General features: G+C 40.6%; 1 protein-coding gene and 1 long non-coding RNA gene across 2 annotated transcripts; one reads left to right on the forward strand and one right to left on the reverse strand.

Moving 5' to 3' along the window:
* The first annotated feature begins 754 nt into the window (after positions 1–754).
* On the forward strand, positions 755–16947 carry LOC110802259 (thioredoxin-like protein CXXS1). The gene is made up of 3 exons (XM_022007705.2): positions 755–886; positions 2378–2500; positions 16571–16947. The coding sequence occupies exons 1-3, from the start codon at positions 782–784 to the stop codon at positions 16697–16699; spliced, it is 357 nt and encodes a 118-aa protein (XP_021863397.1). The 5' UTR covers positions 755–781; the 3' UTR covers positions 16700–16947.
* Positions 8776–10478, reverse strand: LOC130459372 (uncharacterized). Its single transcript, XR_008918739.1, has 3 exons — positions 10314–10478; positions 9921–9980; positions 8776–8957 (listed from the first exon to the last, which is right to left on the reverse strand). It is a non-coding gene; the product is annotated as an uncharacterized lncRNA (long non-coding RNA).
* Positions 16948–23725: the final 6778 nt, after the last annotated feature.

The following is a 23725-nucleotide window of genomic DNA, read 5'->3' on the forward strand; positions in this document are numbered from 1 at the left end:
TCTATTATGCACAATGGGTAGACAATTGTCTACCCTCTTTAAAATATTATTTCTATGATATATTATCATAAATAAAGTTGTAGCTTGGTGGTAATTAGTGATGCTTTTGAAGCTTTGTATGAAAATGAATGGCCATGGGTTCTATCCTCGTGTCTAACATTAATTTTCCATTTTTGATTTTTTCCTTCAAAATATTTGCTTTTGTTGTTTGAAATATCATTTTGTTTTCTCTATGTATGAAATACTCATATTTATTAATAAGTGTGTCTACATGTACTACACAAAGTTTGGTCTATAGTTATTTTTCTTGATTTTCTCCATATGTTACATATATGCATTAATGCATATTACTTTGATCTGAATTCTGAATACAGGACTAGCATATTCCAAAGATGTCATAAAAATGACAAAGTAATAATAAAAGAAAAAAAAGTGTAAATAATTAGTTAGACGTTGCTTGCAAGATAAACCAAATTTGTGTGCATAATTAGTTAATTACACTTATTTAACAAACCTAATAAGCATCATAACATCACATTTGAGGACTAATCAATGTAATAATTATAGTTATTTTATTTGAAGATTGAGGACTAATCAATTATAGGACTTGTTCAAAATTTAATTAGAAGACAATAATGAATTGTTTAACATTGTTAAGAAATAAATAAGGGAAATTTTATTATTATTCAAAGAAAAGGAGGGTGAAGTTCATGATTTTAATCGGACTATAAGTTCAAGGCACATTTAAGAAAAAAGGAAGAGGAAAAAAAAGCAAGAGGAAATGGGTGAGCAAAACAAAGAAATCACAAGGTCAAGAGTTGTGAAGGTTGAGTCAGAAAAATCATGGGACTCCTTCACAAACCAAGCCGAAAAGCAAGGGTTACCGGTAAGTTTTTCTAAATATCAGTATCGTCCTTGGTAATTACTCCATATCACGGAGTACTTCCACCGCCCCAAATTAGTTGTTACATTTTTCTTTTTCGCCCGTCTCAGATTAGCTGTTACACTTCTAAACTAGTAATGACCCCACAATTATTATATTGTCTCTCTATTCCCACTATTTTTTTTGTCCCCATACCGTCTCTCATTCAATTAAAAAAATACCCCACTAACTCATACCACATCTACTTTTTTCAATAAAATAACAATTGATAACCAAACAACCACTTATCACCTAAAACTTTGTGTAAAGATAAGTATAACAACTAATATAAAACGGAAGGAATATTATTTTTTTGACGGAAAACTTTGGAGTTTATCATTCCATTGGAGCATTGCTAATTGTTGGCGGAATATTATTTAGTGGGCATTCTTCCATCCATACCATTGTCCTTGGAGCATTGCTAATGGTTGGGCTTTTTTTTGTTCATGGGAGAAATAGTGGGAAAAAGCAAAAATGTGGGTGTTAATGGTTGGCAAAATTTTGCCAATGGTGGGAGGAAAAATAAAACGGCAACTTTTGTGTAAGATCACCTTATCGAAAAGACCGTTTTGATTGCTTAATTAATTGGTTATATTGCTTAACTAATTGGTTTCATTGCTAAACTAATTGGTTTAAGTGCTTAACTAGTTGGTTCTATTGCTTAACTAAGTTTCATTGTTTAACTTATATAACACCAAACGGTCTTTTGTGTAAGACCACATTATATAAAAGTTAACCCCCTTGGCATGGGATTTTTTTAGATTTTTGGTGGAAAAATTCACCCAATCTTAACCCGCCACGTGGCGTGACATGAAAAATCTTGTAACGATTATTTTTCAACGGCAACTTTTTATATTCTGATTCGTAAAAAATAAAATTACCATTAGTCATAAAAATTCGAGATCTACAAATTGACATCCATTTTGATATAATTTAATACAAAAAATAATTTTCATTGCTCTCTCCAATTTTCTTATTTACAATTATATGTACCAAAAACTTAATTACTCATCTTCTAATATTTTTTTATTTATTTTGCGACTTTTATCATTTTCGTTTTATTTTTATTATTATTGTTTTCTTGGCAACGTTTATTATTAATGTTGTTGTTAGAGTAAGAAATAGGGGTAGAGAAAGAGGGGTGAGAATTTGTTCTGCTAATGAGAAAAATGAAAAAGGATGAGTAATTAAATGGATAGAGAGAGGGGTGAGGATAACTTTTGCCCATAATTAACAATGGTCTTGGTAATTACTTTTATACAATTCATTTCCTCATTCTTTCTCTAACCATGCAAACTAGTTTTAGTAAAGGATTTTTGTAACTCGTGGATTATAATCCTTAATCAATATAACATTAGATTTTGTGCATTTTATGAGATTTAAAACTATCTTAGTTGACAAATTATATTCTAATGATCTGATTTATGCCTAAGTAATCCTAATATTAAAATGCAGGTTGTGGTGCACTTTACGGCTACTTGGTGCATGCCTTCGGTTGCAATGAACCCATTTTTTGAAGAATTGGCTTTAAAAAACCCTTTTGCCCTTTTACTATTAGTCGATATTGATGAAATGATGGTAATTTATCTGATACTTACTCCGTTCATTTTTACTCGTGACTTTTGTCATTTTTACGCATGTCAATGCACAATTTTGATCATTATTATCTTTAATTCGCTTCAAGTAAAAATTATAAAAATTAATGTTCCGGTGTTGAAGTGGATGAAACAATGGACTTCGAATGAAGGCCATTTTGTGTGTGTTGAAGATCTTGCTAGCTCGAATGTGTTGTGTCCAAATCAACATGCACAATAAACAAGTTACTAGCCTCGGGGGTATTTCCGAGGAAAGCCCCTCCGATGCCTAAGTAAGAACAATGCTCGGATTCTAGAGAGAGAAGTTCTCTAGAAGAGTAGTCTTAAGGCGTGAAATGGACGTACCTTGGTAAGTGAGCCATGACGGCTTATTTATAGTGTTTGTACAATAAATGCCCTTAGGTTATTTATTGCAAGTGGGCCTTGGACCTTGATTGGCGGCTGAATAGCCTTTTGGACTGTAGTGGGTTTGATGTTGTTGCTGTGAACCCTTGGGCTTTGGACTTAATGGCCCAATTGGCGTTCAATTGGGAGCCCAAACAACATGCCCCCCCAGACCCGGACCATTTAGAATTAAATGGGTGGGTTTCCAACTGTGGGAAGTCCAAAGGTTCTCTCTTTTTTCGAAGGGAAGATGATGCGAGTTTGTGGATGAGTGACAAGTGTGGAGAGTGGAAGTTGGGCGGTTTTTAGGACGTGGCCTATAAATACCGCATCTTTTTCCTCATTTCAAACTTTATTCACTCAAACGTTTTCATATCTTCAGAATTCCGGTGATTTCTTTGGGTGTTTTCTTCAGATCTTTGCATATTCATTGCGAATTTGCTTCGGGACTTGACTTCGTTCTATTCATCGGCGTTTTCCGCTTCCGGAAAGGTAATTTGTTTTCATTTCTGCCTCCTTCTTTTCCTACTCCTTTCTATGTATCCTCGGCATTCTTTATTTCACCATGGCTGGGGGAAGATGGAAGAAGAAATCCGATGTGGTGTCCTCCTCTAGTGATGAGGAGGATAGGATTGCTCCCGGGGTTGGTGTTGGAGAGAGCTCGGGGAACGAGGCCCGTGCCGAGTCGAGCCAGGGGGCTGGTGTGACGGGTCGTTTTCCTATCCGTTTGCTCTTTCCGAGGCGGTGGGAGGAGGCTGATCCCTTGGGGAGGCTTGCTAGCCTCTACGAGGACAAGTCCGAGATTGCTGGCCCGGATGGAGTGGCAGTTGATGGGAAGTGGCTGGTGGATGCCAAGAAAGGGAGGTATCATCGGCTTGCCGAGGATTTATATGGCATTCAACATGCCTTGGGCTATTGGTGCGAGCTCCCGAAGCAGAAAAATGCGAGGGTGACTCGTACTCCTCCGGAATACGTTCCTGTGTATCTCCACCACTTCGACTTCGGGCTTCGGTTCCCCTTGGATCCGTTCATCGCCCGTGTGCTGGAGGAGTATAACGTTTCATTGGGTCAGTTGACCCCGAAGTCCATGCGCCATCTTGTGGGGTATCGCTGGATGTGCGATTACCTCGGCTACGAGCCGTCAGTCGAGGTTTTGAAAGAGATGCATGAGCTCGTGAGGAACGCGAATGCCGAGGCTGGTTGGTGGGCCATCAACAACAAGAATAAACGGAAAGGCGAGGATCTTTATATGACCGCTTTTCCGTATGTATCCTCGGTCCACGGGTGGAAAGAGCGATGGTTGTTGGTTCGTGTTCCCGTTGATCCGAAGCATCCTCATTACTTCTCGCCGCCGAAGTGGTTCGTGAAGCCGAACCCTTCGATGTCGCGGGTTGGCCCTGTTGATCGAGAGAATCCTGATCACGCCATGCAGCTGGAGTGGTTTAAAGCCAAGACGGCTCGGGAGTCGATGTATTGGCTTCCGAACCTGCATTATATCACACGGGAGGTCATCCTCGCTGCTGCTGGTCTCAGTAGGATATATGACAGGGGTGAGGTTTTCTTTGCTGAGATCTAGCTTCAGTTGGGGTGTTGGCCTCCCCTTTCTTTACCCCTTTGAATCTCATCTTTTCTATTTCTTCTTTTTGTGTAGATCAAGGCGAGAAGGCTGTTGACCCTGCGGTGCTTGGTTACCAGCTCAACGGCGAAGGGGTTCTCGTTCGTTGCCCTCCCTACGATTTCAAGGCGCATAATCCTCGGCAGCCGAAGCTCGAGGATCACGAGTTCTCGAGTCACGCTCTTGCGCATCTGGAAGACGTTCGAGCCGACCCTTGGGATTCTCAGAACCCTGGAGAAGCTGTCCCAAGGCGGACAGTGCTTCCTGAATTGGTAACTACCTCTGATCCGGTAACGCTGATTAGTTCGTTCATTTTGTTTAGACTTCGGCTCTGTGGGTTCTTGTGGTCTTGATTCTGACCCTGTCTTCGGTGTCTTTTTTTCTTAGGGACCAGAGGTTACAGCCGATGCGCCTGTCATTTCCTCTGCTTCGTCTCCTCCATCTTTCGCCGCTCCCGAGGTAAGCGATCTTACATTCTCACTCTTCTTGCCTTCTTCGGCCTTTGGTCGTTGCTCATCCGCCCCACCCCCCTTTTTTTGTAGGAGTCGAAGAAGCTAAAGAAGAGGAAAGCTTTGGAGAAAGAGGCTTCCCCAAAGAAGCACAGAAAGGAGAGGTCTCCTTCGAAGTTGAAGAAGAAATTTGCTTCTTCGTCGAAGGTAACCCCTAGTCCCGAAGTTCTCGAGTTTTTGAGCCGCCGCCCTTATCCGACTGAGGAACGAATTCGGCAGGTTGTTGCTGCGGATCCCAGTCTAGCTGAAGCGGGCGAACGCTATCTTGCTCGGCAGAAGGAAGAGATGGGTCTGCCGCCGAGCCTCAGGAGTAAGCTTCCGCTCCCTGGCCAGAAGCTGAAGAGTGTGGCGATTCTGGTACAAGATGAGCCTGTGAACCAGCCCATTGGCGAGGAGTTTACTCCGCCTTCGCCTCTGAATCCTGAGTTCACTCCAGTGGGGGGGACTGTTGCTGATGTCACTCCAATGGTGGAGAAGTTTGAGATGGACCCCCCTTTGGCTCTGTTGGGGCTGCCGGGTCCGAGGACGCTGTTGCGGCTGGGCAGGGGGATGATCAGCAAGATCCCCCGAAGGTGGTTGTCGACCTTACCTCGTCGGGTGCTGAGGAAGGTGATCCTTCGGCGGCCAAGGGCGCTGATTCCGAGGTTCCCGAAGGTGGGGAGCTCGGCTCTCATCGTGGACTGAAAAGGAAGTTCCGCGAGACTTTGGGCTCCACATCTACTTCGGTGTTGGAGCGTCTGGCCTACCCTTCCTTCAACGTGCCGATCCGGAGGGTTCCTCGGAAGGTGAGGGACACCATGGCTCGGTTTTCTCGTGCTTCTGTTCTGGGTGAAGACCCCGAGGCGCACCCCGAGTCCATGATTGGCCCTAGCGCTGCCAGGGAGAACATGCTTCGGGGCATCCCTGCTTGGCGTGTCCCTGGGCAGGAGGCGAACCACCCTACTCAAATGGCTCAGTTCCATTTGAACGAGGTAAGCATCATTTCTTTCTTATGATTTTTTGCTTTTACTCTTTTTTTTTTGTATTCACTGTTCCTTCTTTCACCCTCGTAGGCGCACTTCTGGTCTTCCTTCGCTGCGGAATGTCAGTATTTTGACGGAGTGAGGTTGGCCAGATTTGAGGAGCGCTATGATCATGATGTTCCTCTTCTGGATGAGAAGGCGAACACTCTCCTTGCCGAGCTTGAAGAAGCAAAGGGCTTGGTTGCCGAGTTTACTCGGGAACAGACGGGAACACTCGAGCTGCTCGGCAAGGGGATTCATGATCTAAAGTCGAAGATGGAGGCTGATGCTCGGGAGCACGAGGCCTTGAAGGCGGAGAAAGCTGAGGAGAAGGCTCGCTTCGATGCTGCGCTGCAGAGCAAGGATGCTATCATCCTGAACCTTCGCGAGAGCGCTCAGAAGTTTACAGCTGCTCTTGAACGGATCCCCGTGCTTGAGCATGAAGCTGATGAGCTTAAGGCTAAGGTTCGTCAGCTCGAAGCGGAGAAAGCCTTGATGTACACCGCCGACCAGTGTCGAGACCAATATTGGGAGGGGATCCTTGGTTGTCGTCGAATGTTCGCCAAGCATATGCCTGACTTCAAGTGGACTAAGCATGTGCCTCAGTGGCTCGAGGCCGAGGATAACTTGGTGGAATGTCAGGCTGACAGAGATGAAGCTGCCAAGGAGCGCGAAGAAGCTGCTAAGGCGCAGCAAGCTCGGAAGGTTGCATCGGAAGGGGACACCACTGCTGGCACTTCTTCGCAGTCTGCTCTTCAGGGACGTGATGGTGACGTCCCCTAGGGACTCGGGCAGTCGTCTTCCTCAGAGTCGGTTGGTTCCAGTTGAGGACCTCCGAACTTGCGCTTGATTTCCTCCCTTTTTGTCTCGGCACTGCGTTGTACTTCAATAATTTTCTTTTTTTTGCTTTCTTTGTACTTCGGTAGGCCGATGTTTTGTCTGTTGATGGCTGCCGATTTAGCTTTTTTAAGTCATTTTTCTTTCAATTTTTGAGGATTCCTCGGTTTGATCCGAGCTTTAGTTGGTGTAATCGTACTTGCTCCCCAAATGTTGAATAAAAATGACTTCGCTGTTTCGTTTTATCTCTTTTGCACTTCAGAAGTATTTAACTTGTTTTGGGATCCCTGGACTCTGTTTGCGTCCTCGGATCTCTCTTAGTCTTTCCGAGCTCCTCAGATCTATGGGTCTGTTAAGAGACTCGTTCTTTGTTGACTTTATCAGGGCCTTGCTGAAGAGCTTGATGTCTTTGGGGCCTTCAGGGTCTGAACATTTGTTTAGAGTCTTCTTTTGAGCTTCTTATCGTTAGTAGATATGTCTAGGGTCTGCTTTTGAGCTCATCAGATCCGTGGATCTGTTGAGTCTTCTTTTGAGCTCTTTGGATTCTGACATTAGAGTCTGCTTTTGAGCTCTTCAGATCCGAGGATCTGTTGAGAGTCTGCTTTTGAGCTCTTTATCGTTTGTAGACATGTATAGAGTCTTCTTTTGAGCTCATCAGATCCGTGGATCTGTTGAGTCTACTTTTGAGCTCTTTCAGTGTCTACTTCCGCTCTTCCGAGTGCTTGTGGTTCGGAAACTTGGGCAAGAAATCGCAAGTCTCTCTTAGTTATGAGCTTCGGGGATCCGTGGATCTGAGCCATACTTGCTATAACTGTATTCGAGAGACTTTGTTGCGAACGGAGTATCCCTGGGTATCGCGAATCCGGAGGTTCTGGACGGTACCTTGCGGGTCGTTTTTGAGTTAGCTATTTCTTGGGCCTTTGGAACCCAAGGAATGGCTACTTCGGGTTGATTTTAGCTTCGGATTGATCAGATCCGAAGTTGCATGCATAAAGACATAGTGATTGAATAAAAAGACATAAGGGTATGTTTAATGAAACACATGGTGCCAGTGGCTTTCCTCTTCTCATTAAACGACTTACTTGGATTACAAAAGGAAGGAAGTTAGATCATACAAAATATTTCTTGAGAACATCGGCATTCCAATGGTTCTTCAAGATTGTTCCATCTAACTGTTTAAGCATAAAGGTGCCAGTCCTCTTTTCAGAGTGGATGATGTATGGTCCTTCCCATGTTGCCGAGAGTTTTCCGTGGATCTTTCCCTTCTGAACTGCAGCAGCGTTTCTGAGCACTAGGTCACCGACCTTTAGAGGTCTGGCATTGACTCTTCGGTTGTAGTGCTTGCTGACTCTTTGCTGATAGGCTGCGTTCAGAGTTCTGGCCTCGTCCCGAGCTTCATCTAGTAGATCCAAGGATTCGGACAGAAGTTGGTCGTTGCTTTGACCATGGACTCCATCATACCTGTTGTATGCTTGGACCCCCAAGCTTTCTGTTCCGATCTCTACAGGGATGACAGCCTCGGAACCGTAAACCAAGTGGAAGGGCGTTTGTCCCGTGGCTTCCTTCTCGGTGGTCCGAAGGGACCAGAGTGTTCCTGGGAGCTCTTCTAGCCATTTGCTTTTTTCATCCTCAACTCTCCTCTTGAGTGCATTAAGGATGAGCTTGTTTGCGGCTTCGGCTTGGCCGTTGCTCTGAGGATGGCACACTGCTGAGTAGGCGAGGTGGATACCGAACTGTTTGCACCATCTTTGCAGTGGTGTGTTGTCGAATTGCTTCTGTAACACCCCCAAAATTTGGACCTTTTATATAATCAAAAACCCTGTTTTTATATCATAAAACAATCGTCCAAACCTTGGGAGTGTCACTGCTACATTTATTCTCCATAGAAAATAAATGCAAAGCAACAAAACAATTTAAAATCATTAAAGTCAAAATTAACTAAGTGGTCTAAAAGGTGCCCCATAAAAACTACAACCAATTCCCACAAAATGAATAACAAAAACCAACTTAAACTTAAACTGAAATAGAAATTGTCTCTTGACTAGGTGGTTATTCTAAGCGTCTCCTCACTCGTAGCCAAGTACCTTTACCAACCTGCAAAAATAAATAGAAAAGAGACAAGAGAGACGAACTCCCAAAAATCAGATAAACTGAGTAATTCCAACTCCATCCCGTAAAATAAATAATTTTAGTTTGAAAACATTTTGAGTACATAAAATAGACAATTAAACAACCAGTACCAATTTAACAACTCCATTATTAAACTTATCACATAAAGATCAATATTAATTAAGTGAGGGAAAAAGAACGCTAAGGGTCGCGCGTAACCCTTGAGAATGGCCAAAGTAAGATGAGTACAGAATGTCCCTAGTGTGCACACCCCTCACTAATTGACTATGGGTCTCCGCGACCGCGCACCAATAGAATTAGGAGGAAGACTAAGCAGAAAGTTTATTGCAGAATAATAGAAACCTACTAGAAGCCTACCGGGTCTCCACTAAAGTGCACCGATAGAACAACATCTAGAAGGGCAACATGTTCCTAACCCTTACAGGCTTTTCCCTCTAATATTACACTTTACGTAATTAATATTTTTAATAAGGTCACAGCACATAATAGTCGTAGTCACAAGAGTCCATAACTACAATTATACGAAGTACAATTGAGCCCATCATTGTCAATATATTACAACGATCACTTAGTTCTTAATTGTTACAGCTCTTATTAAAGAGTTGGAGTGCTTCTGTAACTTTATACAATTCATTAACAAATTTATAACCAGAATTAATTAACAAACTCCAACTTGTGTCCAGCATCAAAATAGCCTCCATACACATTAATCAGATGAAGTGATATTCATTTTCGTAAAATAATTATATTAGTACAAAATATCATTTACATACTAATACTAATATTATACATCCCCATAAACTCAAATCATATATAACACTCATATATATGCATATAACACTTAATCTCCATAGCACATATTAACACATAAATATACCCAAATACTTTTACTAACGGGACCTAAAGATGATGTACATTGAAAATTACCTTGAACACGCACGTACTCAAACTAGTAGTCTCCTCGCGTGGTTCCTAAGTAGTCTCCGTCTACGATTACACAAAATAAATAACCTAAGTTAGTCATAATATTTGCCCAACCTAACTTAATCTATGCGTAGTAATAGTTAGAGAATATAAACAAGAATTAGTCTAATAAATCAACTTTCATTATTTTTTTAATCAAAGCACACCATTGCTGTATGAACCTATTCCTAAAGAACGTACAATAGAAAAACCCAAAACAATGTTAGTTAATGAGTTAAACAATCCCCACTCCCAATTGTCAGCCATAATTGTCAATTAGCAGTGACGAGAAAACACTAAATCGAAGATAGATTTCAAAAGTGAAAAGCTTGGAAATGATAAACATCTATTACTTACCGAGAGGAAGGGTACTGTGACAACGGCGGAGATTATTGAGAGGAGGGGTTTACTATCAGTTAATGTAACGAGAGATTTTTTTTGTGAGGTTTGGGTTATATATACTTAGGGTATTAGGTTTAACTAGGAGACTAATTTCAGAAAATATATAAATTAATTCTGAAAATATACTTAGGGTATTAGGTTTAACTAGGAGACTAATTTCAGAAAATTTATAAAATAAATCTGAAAATATACTTGTAGTGACTATTAGTTAAAACTCATTAAAAACTTTATTTTAATTGTAAAATTATCTTAATTTATCAAAATAATTTATTAGAAAATACCCGAAAATTCGGGATATTACAGCTTCCCATGGTCGAAGACCATTAGCCTCGGTATTCCGAACCTTGTGATGATATTTTGCCAAATGAACTTGCGGACCTGCTGCTCTGTGATGGAGGAAACTGCTTCGGCCTCAATCCACTTGCTGAAGTAGTCAACCCCCACAATCAGCCACTTTTTCTGATTCACAACCGAGGGGAATGGACCAATGATATCCAGGCCCCATTGTGCAAATGGTAAGGGGTAGAGTGTCGCTTGCAGGGTTTGGGCTGGCTGGTGGATTGCAGGTGCGAACTTTTGGCATTTCTCTCATTTCCTTGTCAACGCCTTTGCTTCGGATACCATGGTGGGCCACCAGAATCCGGCTCTTAGTGCCTTGTGTGCCAGTGCCCTGCCTCCGATGTGATTTCCACATATGCCGAGGTGGATTTCCCTGAGGATATAATCGGCATCGGTTGGGCCTACACACTTCAGCAGTGGGGCTGAGAATGACTTCCTCATGAGCTCTCCGTTGGCGTCGATGATGAACCATTGGTTGAATCTTTTCAGCTTCCTTGCTTGCAGCTTGTCTTCGGGAAGTTCTCCCCTCTCTTTGTACGCAATGACTGCGTCCATCCAGCTCGGTTCTGCACATTGCACACTGTGGGGGGTGGCATGTCAATGCTTCTTTCTTGGTGTACTTCCACATGGACTGACCTGTTTAGGTCGGTGAGCGTTGAGCTTGCAAGTTTGGATAGTGCATCTGCTTGTGCGTTCTGTCCTCGGGGGATGAGTATGACTTCGAAGGATCTTAACTTTGACGTTAAGGATTTGATTTTTGCTAGGTAAGCTGTCATGCTTGGCCATTTGGTCTCATACTCCCCTCGGATCTGGTTGGCTACGAGCTGAGAATCAGTCTTGAGACAAACATGTTCGGCTTCCAGAGATAAGCACAGCTCTATTCCTGCGATTGCGGCCTCATATTCGGCCTCATTGTTGGTTGCTTTGAAACCGAACTTTAGGGCGTACTCTATGCTCTTTCCCACTGGGGGTATCAGTACTACTCCGGCTCCCGAGCCGTTCACAGTGGAAGATCCGTCAGTGTAGACCTCCCATGTCTTTTTGGTGTCATCTAGCATTTCCTGATATGAGCATTCGGCCAAGAAGTCTGCGAGCGCTTGCGCTTTAATGGTCGTCCTTGGTTGATACTTGATCCCGAACTCAGATAGCTCGAAAGCCCATGCAGCCAATCTTCCTGATCTCTCTATTTTGTCTAGCACTTTCTCCAGTGGTTGGTCAGTTAGCACCACTATTTGATGGGAATCGAAATAGGGTCTCAGTTTCCGAGCTGCTACCACCACCGCGTATGCTACTTTCTCAATGAGCAAGTACCGAGTTTCAGCGTCTGTCAGGGTTCGGCTGGTAAAATAGATTGGCTGCTGTTTCTTTTCCTCCTCTCGGAGGAGCACTGCGCTTACAGTTCTGGGGCTGACTGCGACGTACAAGTACAGATTTTCCCCTTCTTTCGGCCTGGCTAGCGTCGGCAGTTGAGCTAAGTGAGCCCTGAGTTGGTGGAATGCGTCTCTTTGCTCTTGTGCCCATGTCAACTCGGGGTCCACCTTCCTCGGGACGCCTTTCTTTTTGATGGGTTTTGCCTCTCCTCCTGGGAGGGTCTTAGGTTTGAGAGCTTTGAAGAAGGGTGCCCCTTTATCCGAAGCTTTCGATATGAATCTTGACAGTGCGGCTAACCTGCCCGTTAGCCTTTGCACGTCTCTCTTTGTCTTCGGCTCGGGTAGATCTAGCGCAGCCTGGACCTTGTCCGGGTTCGCGTCTATTCCCCTTTAGCTCACCATGAATCCGAGGAACTTCCCTGACTTTACCCCGAAGACACACTTCTTCGGGTTCAGTTTCATGTTGTATTTCCTCAGGTTGGCGAAGGTTTCGGCCAGGTCTTTGATGTGATCCTCTTCCTTCACGCTTTTTACTATGGAATCGTCCACATAAACCTCAACGTTCCTTCCCTTTTGATTGGCGAAGACGTGATCAATTAGTCTTTGGTAGGTGGCTCCGCCATTTTTCAATCCGAAGGGCATCATTCTGTTGTTGAACACTCTCGCGCTTGTGATGAAGGCGGTCTTCGCTCTATCGTCAAGGTGCATGAACCCTTGGTGATAACCTGAAAAGGCGTCCATGAAGCTCAGCAATGCATGGCCACTGGTTGAGTCCACTAGCTGATCTATCCTCGGGAGGGGATAGCAATCTTTTGGGCAGGCTCGGTTCAGATCAGTGATATCGACGCACATGCGCCACGAGCCATTCGCTTTTTTGACCATGACCACATTAGCCAACCACTTGGGGTACATGCATGGCTCGATGAAGCCTGCCTCTTGTAGCTTTTTCACCTCTTCGGCGATAGCTTTGTTTTTCTCTGAGGAGTAGTTTCTTTTCTTCTGTTTGATTTGTCGAGCTTCGAGACTAACATCCAGCTTGTGACAGTTCATCTTAGGATCTATCCCTGGCATGTCAGCCGCCGACCATGCGAAGATGTCTTTGTGATCTCTCAGCAGCTGGATCAACTCTATTCGAAGTCCCGAGCCTAGGCCTCTGCCTATTCAGACACTTCTGTCTGACTCATCCTCTAGGGGAATGTCTTCCATCTCTTGGTCTGATTCGGGAGAAAGGGTCTCTGGTCGAGCATCAACTTCTGCGGGCTTTACCAGGCTGCTCGGCCCCGCCTTTCTCCTCTTGGCATCTTTTTCTCCACCTGGGGGGGGGGGGGCTCTTCTCATCTTCGTCCTCGGGACTGTCTCCTAGCCTTGGCTTTCGGATGGCCGTGTGACAGGTGGACCTTGCCACTTCTTGGTCGCCCTTTATCCGCTCGGCGAAGCCTGCATCCGAGACGTACATCATCATCTGATGGTATGTGGACGGAACTGCTTGTATTTTGTGGATCATGGTTCGTCCCATGATGACGTTATATACTGAGTCGCAGTCCATCACCAAGAATTCCTCTCGGACATTCCTCGCTGCCAGGCCTTGGCCGATTGTGACAGGTAGGGTGATCTTTCCTCGGGGAATGGCTGCGGATCCGTTGAATCCGATCAATGGGTAGCTGACCTTGGTCAGTGACTCTTCTCCCTCTTCGAGGATGAGCTGCTCGAAACAGTTCCTGAAGATGATATTGACGGCGCTCCATCCATCGACTAGTACTCTGTGGACATTGTGGTTGTTGAGAACCATTTCGATCACCAACGGGTCGTCATGTTTGTACTGGGTCCCGAGGCAGTCATCAGCAGTGAAGGTCATGTTCGGGGGGGTAGGCTGATTCTCCCCAACATTGCTGAAGTTGACTCGGTGGGAGAGAGCTCTTAAATGTTTCTTGCTGGCGTGGCCGGACCTTTGTCCTCCGAACACCACTAGAATTGGTTTCTTCTTTTTCCCCTCGGTCTCACGGACTCTTCTCTGGGCTTGCTCTTGTTGCTTTCCAGATGTTGCTTTCTCTTTCTCTTCCCTCTCCGTTCTACGGTCGAGCAAGTATTGCTTTAGGTAGCCTCGGCGGATGAGGTCCTCGATGTTGTCCTTCAGCGAGTTGCATTCCTCAGTGGTATGGCCGAAGTCATCGTGGAACTCACACCACTTGTTCTTGTTCCTACGGAGAGGGTTGGATCTGAGCTTGTCTGGTAGCTTCCACTTTTCATCATCTTTGTGGAGATTGAAAATCTCTCTTCGGGGTATGGCGAGTGGAGTGTAGTTGGTGTATTTGGGTTGAAATTCACCCTTTTTCCCATCCTTCTTTGGGCTCGCATCTCTCGCACCCACCTTCCCTTTCCCCTTTCTCGAGTTGCCCTCGGGCTTACTCTGATTTGTTTTGTTATCTTTCGGATCCGAGGATCCTCTTAGCCTTGCTGTGGCCTTGTTGAACTCTTCTGTTCTGATGAACGCATCTGCCATTTGGAGCACGTCCGCTATTTTGGAGGGGTTTTTCATTGTCAGTTTGTCTCAGAATTTTCCCTCCCGTAGCGCGTGCTTCAAAGCGAAGATTGCCACGTCTGGCTGTAGGTTCAGAATGTTGGTGGATTCCTTCATGAATCTGGCCATGAAGTCTCGCAGGCTTTCATCCCTTTCTTGCTGTATAGAAGTTAGCTCGGCGGTGGTTCGTTCTGGGCGATTGTTGCTCACGAACTGCACACAGAACCTTTTCTTCAGCTTCTTCCAACTTTTGATCGATCCCTTCGGCAGCGATCTGAACCATTCTCCTGTAACTCCTGTCAGCGTGGTTGGGAAGTATTTGCACCAACAGGCTTCGGAGTAGGGACTTAGAAACATCTGATGTTCATAGGAGATGACGTGATCCCTCGGATCCGTAACCCCGCTGTATGTCAAGTGTGCTGGCAGCCTCACTTTGGGGATTGTCTCCATGACAATGTCATCTGAGAATGGGGACGATGTTGGAGTCATGATCCTCTTCCCTAGCCTCGCCCTCATACCTTCGCTCCTCGAGTTTCCTCCGAGGGATTGCTCGGGGGCGTGTAGGGGGCTAGGAATTCGGTCACTTCTCCTTCTCCTTCTCGACTGGCCACTGCCCTCGGGTTGTCTACTGGACCCACAGGGGCTACCCAGCCTATCATGAACTGAAGGTCGCAGTCTGCTATGGACCGAGCTTCGGATCCGAGTTCGATCACTGGCCCCGCTTTGGAGAGCTTGCGGTGTTGGAGATGGCGTTGCGAACCATTCTGGCTGCTGTGCAGCTCTCTGTTGCGTATCCCACGTGCTCTCTCTCCACCTTGTCATTAAGTGCGTTCCTGACATTGTGGAGAGATCTTGCTCGGGCCTCACAATGTCCTCGTCAGTCGAGGGCATGTTCAGCAACACATGTCGCCTAGCTCTCCTCGCTTCTCGCCGTGCTGCTGCCTGGGCTTGTTCTTTCTCGTTGAAGAGGAAGTTCTGCATGACGGTCATGGCCGCAACTAGCTCTTCTCGAGAAGGGAGTGGTCTGCTGGTCGTGGCGGTGGCCCTTGTTGGCTGCGACCTCGCCACTGAGTGCAGCTGTTCATCTCCATCGGATTCTGAATCCGTTTGGACAAGGACATCTCCCACCTGGTTGTCATTGTTGGGCATTTCCATTTTTTACGTGGAAAGTGAAGTGTTTTTTTTTCGGAGCTTTCAAGTGTTCTTCCCCACAGACGGCGCCAAATTGTTCCGGTGTTGAAGTGGATGAAACAATGGGCTTCGAATGAAGGCCCTTTTGTGTGTGTTGAAGATCTTGCTAGCTCGAATGTGTTGTGTCCAAATCACCTGCACAATAAACAAGTTACTAGCCTCGGGGGTGTTTCCGAGGAAAGCCCCTCCGATGCCTAAGTAAGAACAATGCTCGGATTCTAGAGAGAGAAGTTCTCTAGAAGAGTAGTCTTAAGGCGTGAAATGGACGTACCTTGGTAAGTGAGCCATGACGGCTTATTTATAGTGTTTGTACAATAAATGCCCTTAGGTTATTTATTGCAAGTGGGCCTTGGACCTTGATTGGCGGCTGAATAGCCTTTTGGACTGTAGTGGGTTTGATGTTGTTGCTGTGAGCCCTTGGGCTTTGGACTTAATGGCCCAATTGGCGTTCAATTGGGAGCCCAAACAATTAATATTTTGAAAATACACATTAAAACGAATCTAACAAAATTCTACATGACTATGTTTTATCTTACGTATAATTCACTAATAATGGTCAATGTAAAATATGTAAATAGTATAAAAATCACAAACTTTGCGAATATTAAAAATCGGATGAATTATTATTTTATCTTATCTGAGTATATCTAGCTTAACTTAATTTGTTTGAAATGATTCAAAAAAATTAAACAGAGCAGAGCCTAATACACTTAAACTTTGACTAAAATGATTCTATTTGTAATTTATATTTAATAGTTTGTGTTAATTATTTGTTTTTTTGTTTTTCTCTCCAGAATGTGGCAAAGAAGGTGGGAGTAAAGGCCATGCCAACCTTTTTGATGATGAAGGATGGTGTTGTAGAGGACAAACTCGTAGGAGCCAATCCACAAGAAATGAAGAAGAGGGTTGGTAGCTTTGTCTAGCCTAGTCAATAGTCCATATCGATCTATTGATGATATAATCTCTCGTTCCGGAACTAATAATTTGTCACCTCGATGTTGTAATATACTAATATCAGATCAGTGTGTGACAATTGAATTGGAACGTTGGTAATAGTCATTTGTATATTCTATTATATAAAGTTCTTTTTTTCACTTGTAAGTCATTGAGTTCATCTCTTAATTTGTAAATCAATTGATGATCCACTAATGGCGGCTTGGGGCAATAAAATTATAAATTCAGATATGGAGTACCGAAGTTTAATTCACTACTATGATAGGATACCTATTCATGAAAACTAAAATAATTCTAATGCAATCTACACAGTTTAATTCACAACGACGACAAGGATAAAAATGGCTGATAAGTTCAAATTAATTAGACTATTTCTTCACTCAAATTTTGTAATGTGAAATAGTAAAATCAAACATAAATCAATATTAGGTAAAGAAGTGTGACAACTTGTTTCAAATGTCTTCAATTAATATGTACGGAGTATGTATATATGACTATTATTTTCGGATGATAGGAATAATTAGCATCGAAATTCGAAACGACGAATTTTGACTTCTTCATACCAAGAAATGGAACTACTAAACAAGGTTAGGAACATATGTATACTATGGAGCTCCTTTTAAAGAGTGATGTCGAATGGAGGTATAAACACATCAACTTCTTAAAAAGGATGTTGTTCAAAGGGCAAATAAAATCTTATAAGGGTCAATTACAAAGTACTATTAAGAAGAATATATGTGCTAGCTTAGCTTCATCTAAAGGATCGTCTCAAAAGATGTTCCCCATTACTGGTCTAATCACCTCCAAGTGAATTCTTTCAACCTAATTTAACTTTTAGGCTTTATTATATTCGACTTATTTTAATTTGTCTAAAATTATTTGAATTTGTATTTAAATTATCTTAACATGTTTTCACTTATTTGTGAAAGTGTTTGAAGTTATAATCTAGTGACAAATTGTTAATAACTTTGTAATTAATAAGTCATGTTTGACTTCAGAAGTTAAATCATCTATATCTATATGCCTCCTATTATATTAAAGCACGGTTTTTTTTTCCTTCAAAAACCTAACATGTTTTTTTATTTAATTTTTTTTTATAAATTAATCATTCTTCCTGGAAACAATGATGATCTTAAAACATTAAATATATACGTAGTAGTACATTAAGAAATGATCCCCTTTTATTATTATACAACTCCCTTTATTGAGTTGCTGATATTGAAAATCAAAATTATTAATTAATGCTCACTTTAAAGTTACTTTTGTCACACATATTAATATGACATTTGAATAAATTTAATGAGACCATGCGTTACACGGGTGCTAACCAGTGGAGTTCTAAGTTTGACCGTAATTTCATAATGTTCTTTTCAATCAACTTTTTTTTTTTTGGAAATATGATCTTTTCAATCATAATTCATAAATAGGTCTTTTCATAAATATAAATTGATACTCCGTACATAATTTCTTTCCATCACCAAAAATAGGCGACTTTTAATCATTTTTATATAATTTTACAGCCTTCTATTACTATATACTAAAAGAGACACCAGGAATGACACGTGTCATTTTCTGGTGTGATTTTTCACGCCAAATTTTTTTTTTTACTTTTTTTAAAAAGATTTTACTTTGCATTTTTTTTTGGAAACTAAGATAAAAATAAAATAAAATATAATTGAATTACCATTGATAGAATGTGCAGTTATATTGTAAATGTTATGTATTAATTAGATTCCTAATTAATAGCTTCATATCACGCTATTGTACAACAAGTAGTTTGTATATATACTGGCAATACACAATCAATGAAAGTCAGAGAAATTATTTCTCACAACCATAAATGTAACTACGTAGTACGTGATATATTATTGGAGGAAAGATGAATCAATATTATTTTCTCCTTTACAATTTGATTTTATTTACGTATTGTTATAACTTTTAATTAATTTATATAATATTGAAGAATTTATTTCTAATGTTAGTCTAATAACAATACACGGTGAATACGGATGTTAATTAAAATAATAATAAGCGGTAAGTATACAACTATATAATCCTTAACTTTGTACTCCGTATTGTACTAATATGCATATTTAGCTTATTTGGATATTTATTTTATACACTATGAATTCATACTTTTGCATATATTCTTTTTACTTTCACATTTTCCTAATATCACAAGTCTTTTATTTAGATATTATTGAAATAATAAAATATTTTAGTAATAACCGTGCGTTGCACGGGGCCTAACCTAGTTTCACAATATTTATTAGTGATGGAAAGAAAAGGGAGTAGATAACTTTTAATCATTTTTAGATAATTTTACGCCTTTTTCATAATATTTATTTTACATCTGTGTTGTTTAAGATTTTACGCATAACAAAGGGAATAATTACTATGGATTGTTCTCGTTTCCATGAATAAAGGAAGTAATTTGTGTTTTTTTTTGGGTGTAGAGAGAGCCACAAAGGACAAGACGACAAATGATGTAAACGGAATTCGATCTAGTTAATTGGGTACCACCCCTTCAAAACTTTACTAACTAAGCTGGTTAGCATCCATATAAAGGAAGTAATTTGTACTCTAGCGTGGACAGAAATTCATAAACTCTCATGTCAAAATATTCACATTCTCTCTATTATGATGTTTTCACAAACCACAAAAATCCTAGTTGAATGACAACATAAGCATCACAACAAAAGTTTAATTTGGCTAATCTATTCAAGAAGCTAAATGAAAAGAAATATTCCATTTTGATTAGGATGAGACAGATTAGATTAGCACTAATTGACAACAACTATAAATATGTCTACGCATTATCTTTTATTCAAGCTCGTCTCTTAAAGATCGTCTCACTCCATACAAGTTTTGGTTGGGTGGTTATTGTTGCGATTAAAGCGAAAATTAGAACAAACTTATCTGATTCGATGAACTGAACGAAGAACAATTGTTGCGTCGTGGACACCCACTGTCCTAAAAGACGATTCCGCGCTACCTTCCGGTGCAGTAGAACAGAATGCGGTCGCCCTCCAGGATTAGCGCAACTCCGACGTTGTGTGCACTCACAAAGCCGGATGGAGTCAGAACGTATGCCCAAAACCGAGAGCAATTTTGTGTGAGAGTAAGAATGTGTTTTCGTATTTTGTGTGTATGATTTTCTGTGTGAAGGGAACTGAAACTCTGATTTAAATAATTAGAAGGAAAGCATTGCAACAGACAAAAACGGCTGAGGGAATGAATGTTGCAACAGCCAAAAACGGTCAGAGACATTGAATGTAGTAACGGACGTAATTAATGGTAATTAATCCAACGGTTACGTAATCAATACAGATTCCCGTAACAATGACTTAAGCAAAACGGTCCAGTTACCAAAAAGAATAGGGTTGACCCACAAAACCCACCCCACACCCGCGAACCGCATTCCCAATCAAGTACCAAGTACCAAGTACCAAGTACCAAGTACCAAGTACCAAGTACCAAGTACCAAGTACCAAGTACCAAGTACCAAGTACCAAGTACCAAGTACCAAGTACCAAGTACCAAGTACCAAGTACCAAGGCCCAAGGCCCAAGGCCCAAGGCCCAAGGCCTACGGCCCACGGCCCACGGCCCGCGCCCGGCCCGGCGCGCGCGCGCGTGTGTGTGATGTGTCCACCCATACTATTCTCACACTTTCTTAAACAAGAGTTACACTCATTCCCCAATTAATAAACAAGAGGAATATGAAGAGTTTTTCCAATGTGGGACTCTTGAATTTTCACTCACCCTTTTTTCCTTTGTATTTCCCAATGAGAATTTCCAACAGTTATTGGTGAGAGCAAAATGATGGAATCAAAAGTAATGTTTAAAATTGTTATCCCATACAGACATTTATGGTATAAGACAAACTAAAAAAGGAATGTTTTAAGGATCGGAGGGGGTAAGTATATATTACTCCGATTTTTAATACTCACAATGGTTGTGATTTCTACACTATTCACATATCATACTTTGACTATTGTTGGTGATTTATACGTAAGTTAAAACATAGTCATGTTGGATCTTCTTAGATTTTTCTTAATATGTATAATTTATATATATTAATGATCAAAGTTTTTATAATTTTTGTCTTAATATATTAATGATCTTCTTAGATTTGTCTTAATATGTATATTTTTTATATATTAATGTCACTTTTTATAATTTTTGCTTAAACAGAATTAAATATATTTGCGTTGGCATGCGGGAAAGTGATAAACGTTGCGAGTAAAAATAAACAGAGGAAGTACTTCGTAGGCCAATAGGGGAGTCCTCTCCACTTTGTTTAAAAAAATGTTTTAGATTCAATAGGTTCAGATAATTTTTAATCTGGTCCAATTAGGTCTATAAAATCTAATACTCCCTCTGTCCCGAAATACTTGACCTGTTTTCCTTATCGGGCCGTCCCTTAATACTTGACCTGTTTCTAAAAATGGAAATATTCTAACAATATTATATTGTTTCTCACTCCACCCCTATTAACCCACCTACCCCTATTCCATACAAAAAATAATTAAAAATTCAACCCCTACTCTCATTTCCCACTAACTACATTAAAATAATACCCCACTATCAACTACTACCTATTAAATTAAGTAAGTCGATTCAAGTCCCTTAAACTCTGTGCCGGTCAAACAGGGTCGAGTATTCCGGGACTGAGGGAGTAAGGTTTAATCAAGTTCAATAAGTTTACTCTATTAAATTTAATTTCTTGCAATTAGTTCTAATCGGATTAAATACGTTGCAATTGCATCAGTCAAATTTAATTAATTCTAATAAATTCAGATAAATTCAAATATGATCCGCTGCGCTGTAGAAAAAAAAATATAGTACATGAGAATGAGGTTCAATATATATGGACCACATGCAAAGAGAAGTTGGGTGCACAGAATACCAATCAAAAGAAAAGGATGCGAGACGCTTACGTTTAGCCACTGCAAGTAAACATCGATCACTCTTTTTGTATTTAATATAATCATCATTTGATGGCCAATATCTTCCTTTTATCCTTCAACTTTTATATTTTTCAACTCCACTTCACAGGAGAAGAGAAAATATATACACTTTCTTGCATTGCCCGATTTGCCCCTATCATTTGATGGCTCTTTGAATATAGTCCCACCCTTTCCTTCTCTTATAGGCTAGAGTATAGAGGGATGGATGAGCTTAAATTAGGCTCCACTTTAACTATTTTTCTCAGATTGACTAAAAAGATAAAAGAAAAATATACGAAGTCGTAGAGTCATATGTGTGATTTTATGTCAAGTTTAAATAACACTGTTATAGATAGAGTTTTAAAAACTGACTGGTCAAATCACATTACTGAAAATTGTGCATGAAAGAAATTAAATAGAAATATGTTGATTGGTAAAGTTGGAAATAGGAGTAAGATACAAAGGATTTTTCATAATTACACTTTTTGTACGATTTTACTCTGATGACTTGATATACTTATGAAAATTTAATTTGGTTCAAAAAACACACTCTTATTGTTTAACAAATATACTCTAACTTATTACTCATCAATCATGTAAAATGGGGTTGTTGTACCGGATTTGAGTTTGAAGATTTTAGGTTTAAGGCCCTGTTTAGTTCACCTTATTTCAGGACCTTATTACTTATTTCAGATCTAAGCAGATCAGATCAGATCATAAAAAATAAGTTCAAATCAGATCAGATCAGATCAGATCAGACCAGACCAGATTATTATTATTATTATTATTATTATTATTATTATTATTATTATTGTTATTATTTTATTATTATTATTATTATTATTATTATTATTATTTTATTATTATTATTATTATTGGTATATGTTTATATCATTGTTATTATATTTAATATTAAATTACTATTATTGCTTTAATAAAAAATAATGTTGTTGTCGGTGCAATTAAAATCTATCATTTAAGGCATAAAAAAACATTAACAAAACATTCAAATTAATCATGTCCAAATTAAAACCATTAAGTCCAGGTTAGAAACGATATGATCAGGTCATATCCATACCAGAACTGATTTTTATAGATCAGAACCATTATATATCCAGACTAGAACTGATAGGATCAGATAATATCCAGATCATAACTGATCTGTACAGATCATGTCCAGATCATGTTCAAATCTGCAAAGATCTTATCTACATCAGAACCGATCCTTACAGAACCAATATGTTTAGATCAAAACCGATTTGTACAGATCATATCCAGATCAAAATCGATAAGTCCAAATTATAACTTGTCTAGATATCGACTCTATACAGATTATGTTCAGATCAGAATTGATCTGCAAAGATCATGTCCAGATCAGAACTAGTCTCTGTACAGATCATGACCCGATCAGAACTGATCTGTACAAATCATGACCAGATCAGAACTAATCTGTACAGATCATTACCATATCAGAACTGATCTGTACAGATCATGACCAGATCAGAACTGATCTGTACAGATCATGTCCTGGTCAGAACTGATTTATACAGATCATGTCCAAACCAGAACTGATCTGTACAGATCATGTCTAGATCAGAACTGAACTGTACATATCATGTCCAGATCAGAGCTGTTGTACAGATCATGTCCAGATCATAACTAAACTATACATATCATGTATAGATCATAACTAATCTGTACAGATCATGTCCAGATTAGAACTGATCATGTCCAGTTCATAACTTATATGTACAAATCATGTATAGATCAGAACCGATCTGTACATATCATATCCAGATCAGAACTTATATATCTAGATCATAACCGATCTATCTAGATCGTGTATAGGTCTATCTAATATAAGGAATAGTTAAATCATGAGCAAAGTCAAGTAAATAATAACAATATTATAAATTTGTGTAACATTTATTTTACACGTAAGTCGTTTAATATTAATAAATGTAGATTTTTGTTTAAACTTAATTCAGAAAAATCAGATCAGATCAGATCAGACCAGATCAGACCAGACCAGATCAGATCAGAT

The sequence above is a fragment of the Spinacia oleracea genome, chromosome 4 (assembly GCF_020520425.1).
Source record: "Spinacia oleracea cultivar Varoflay chromosome 4, BTI_SOV_V1, whole genome shotgun sequence".
Taxonomy (NCBI): domain Eukaryota; kingdom Viridiplantae; phylum Streptophyta; class Magnoliopsida; order Caryophyllales; family Amaranthaceae; genus Spinacia; species Spinacia oleracea.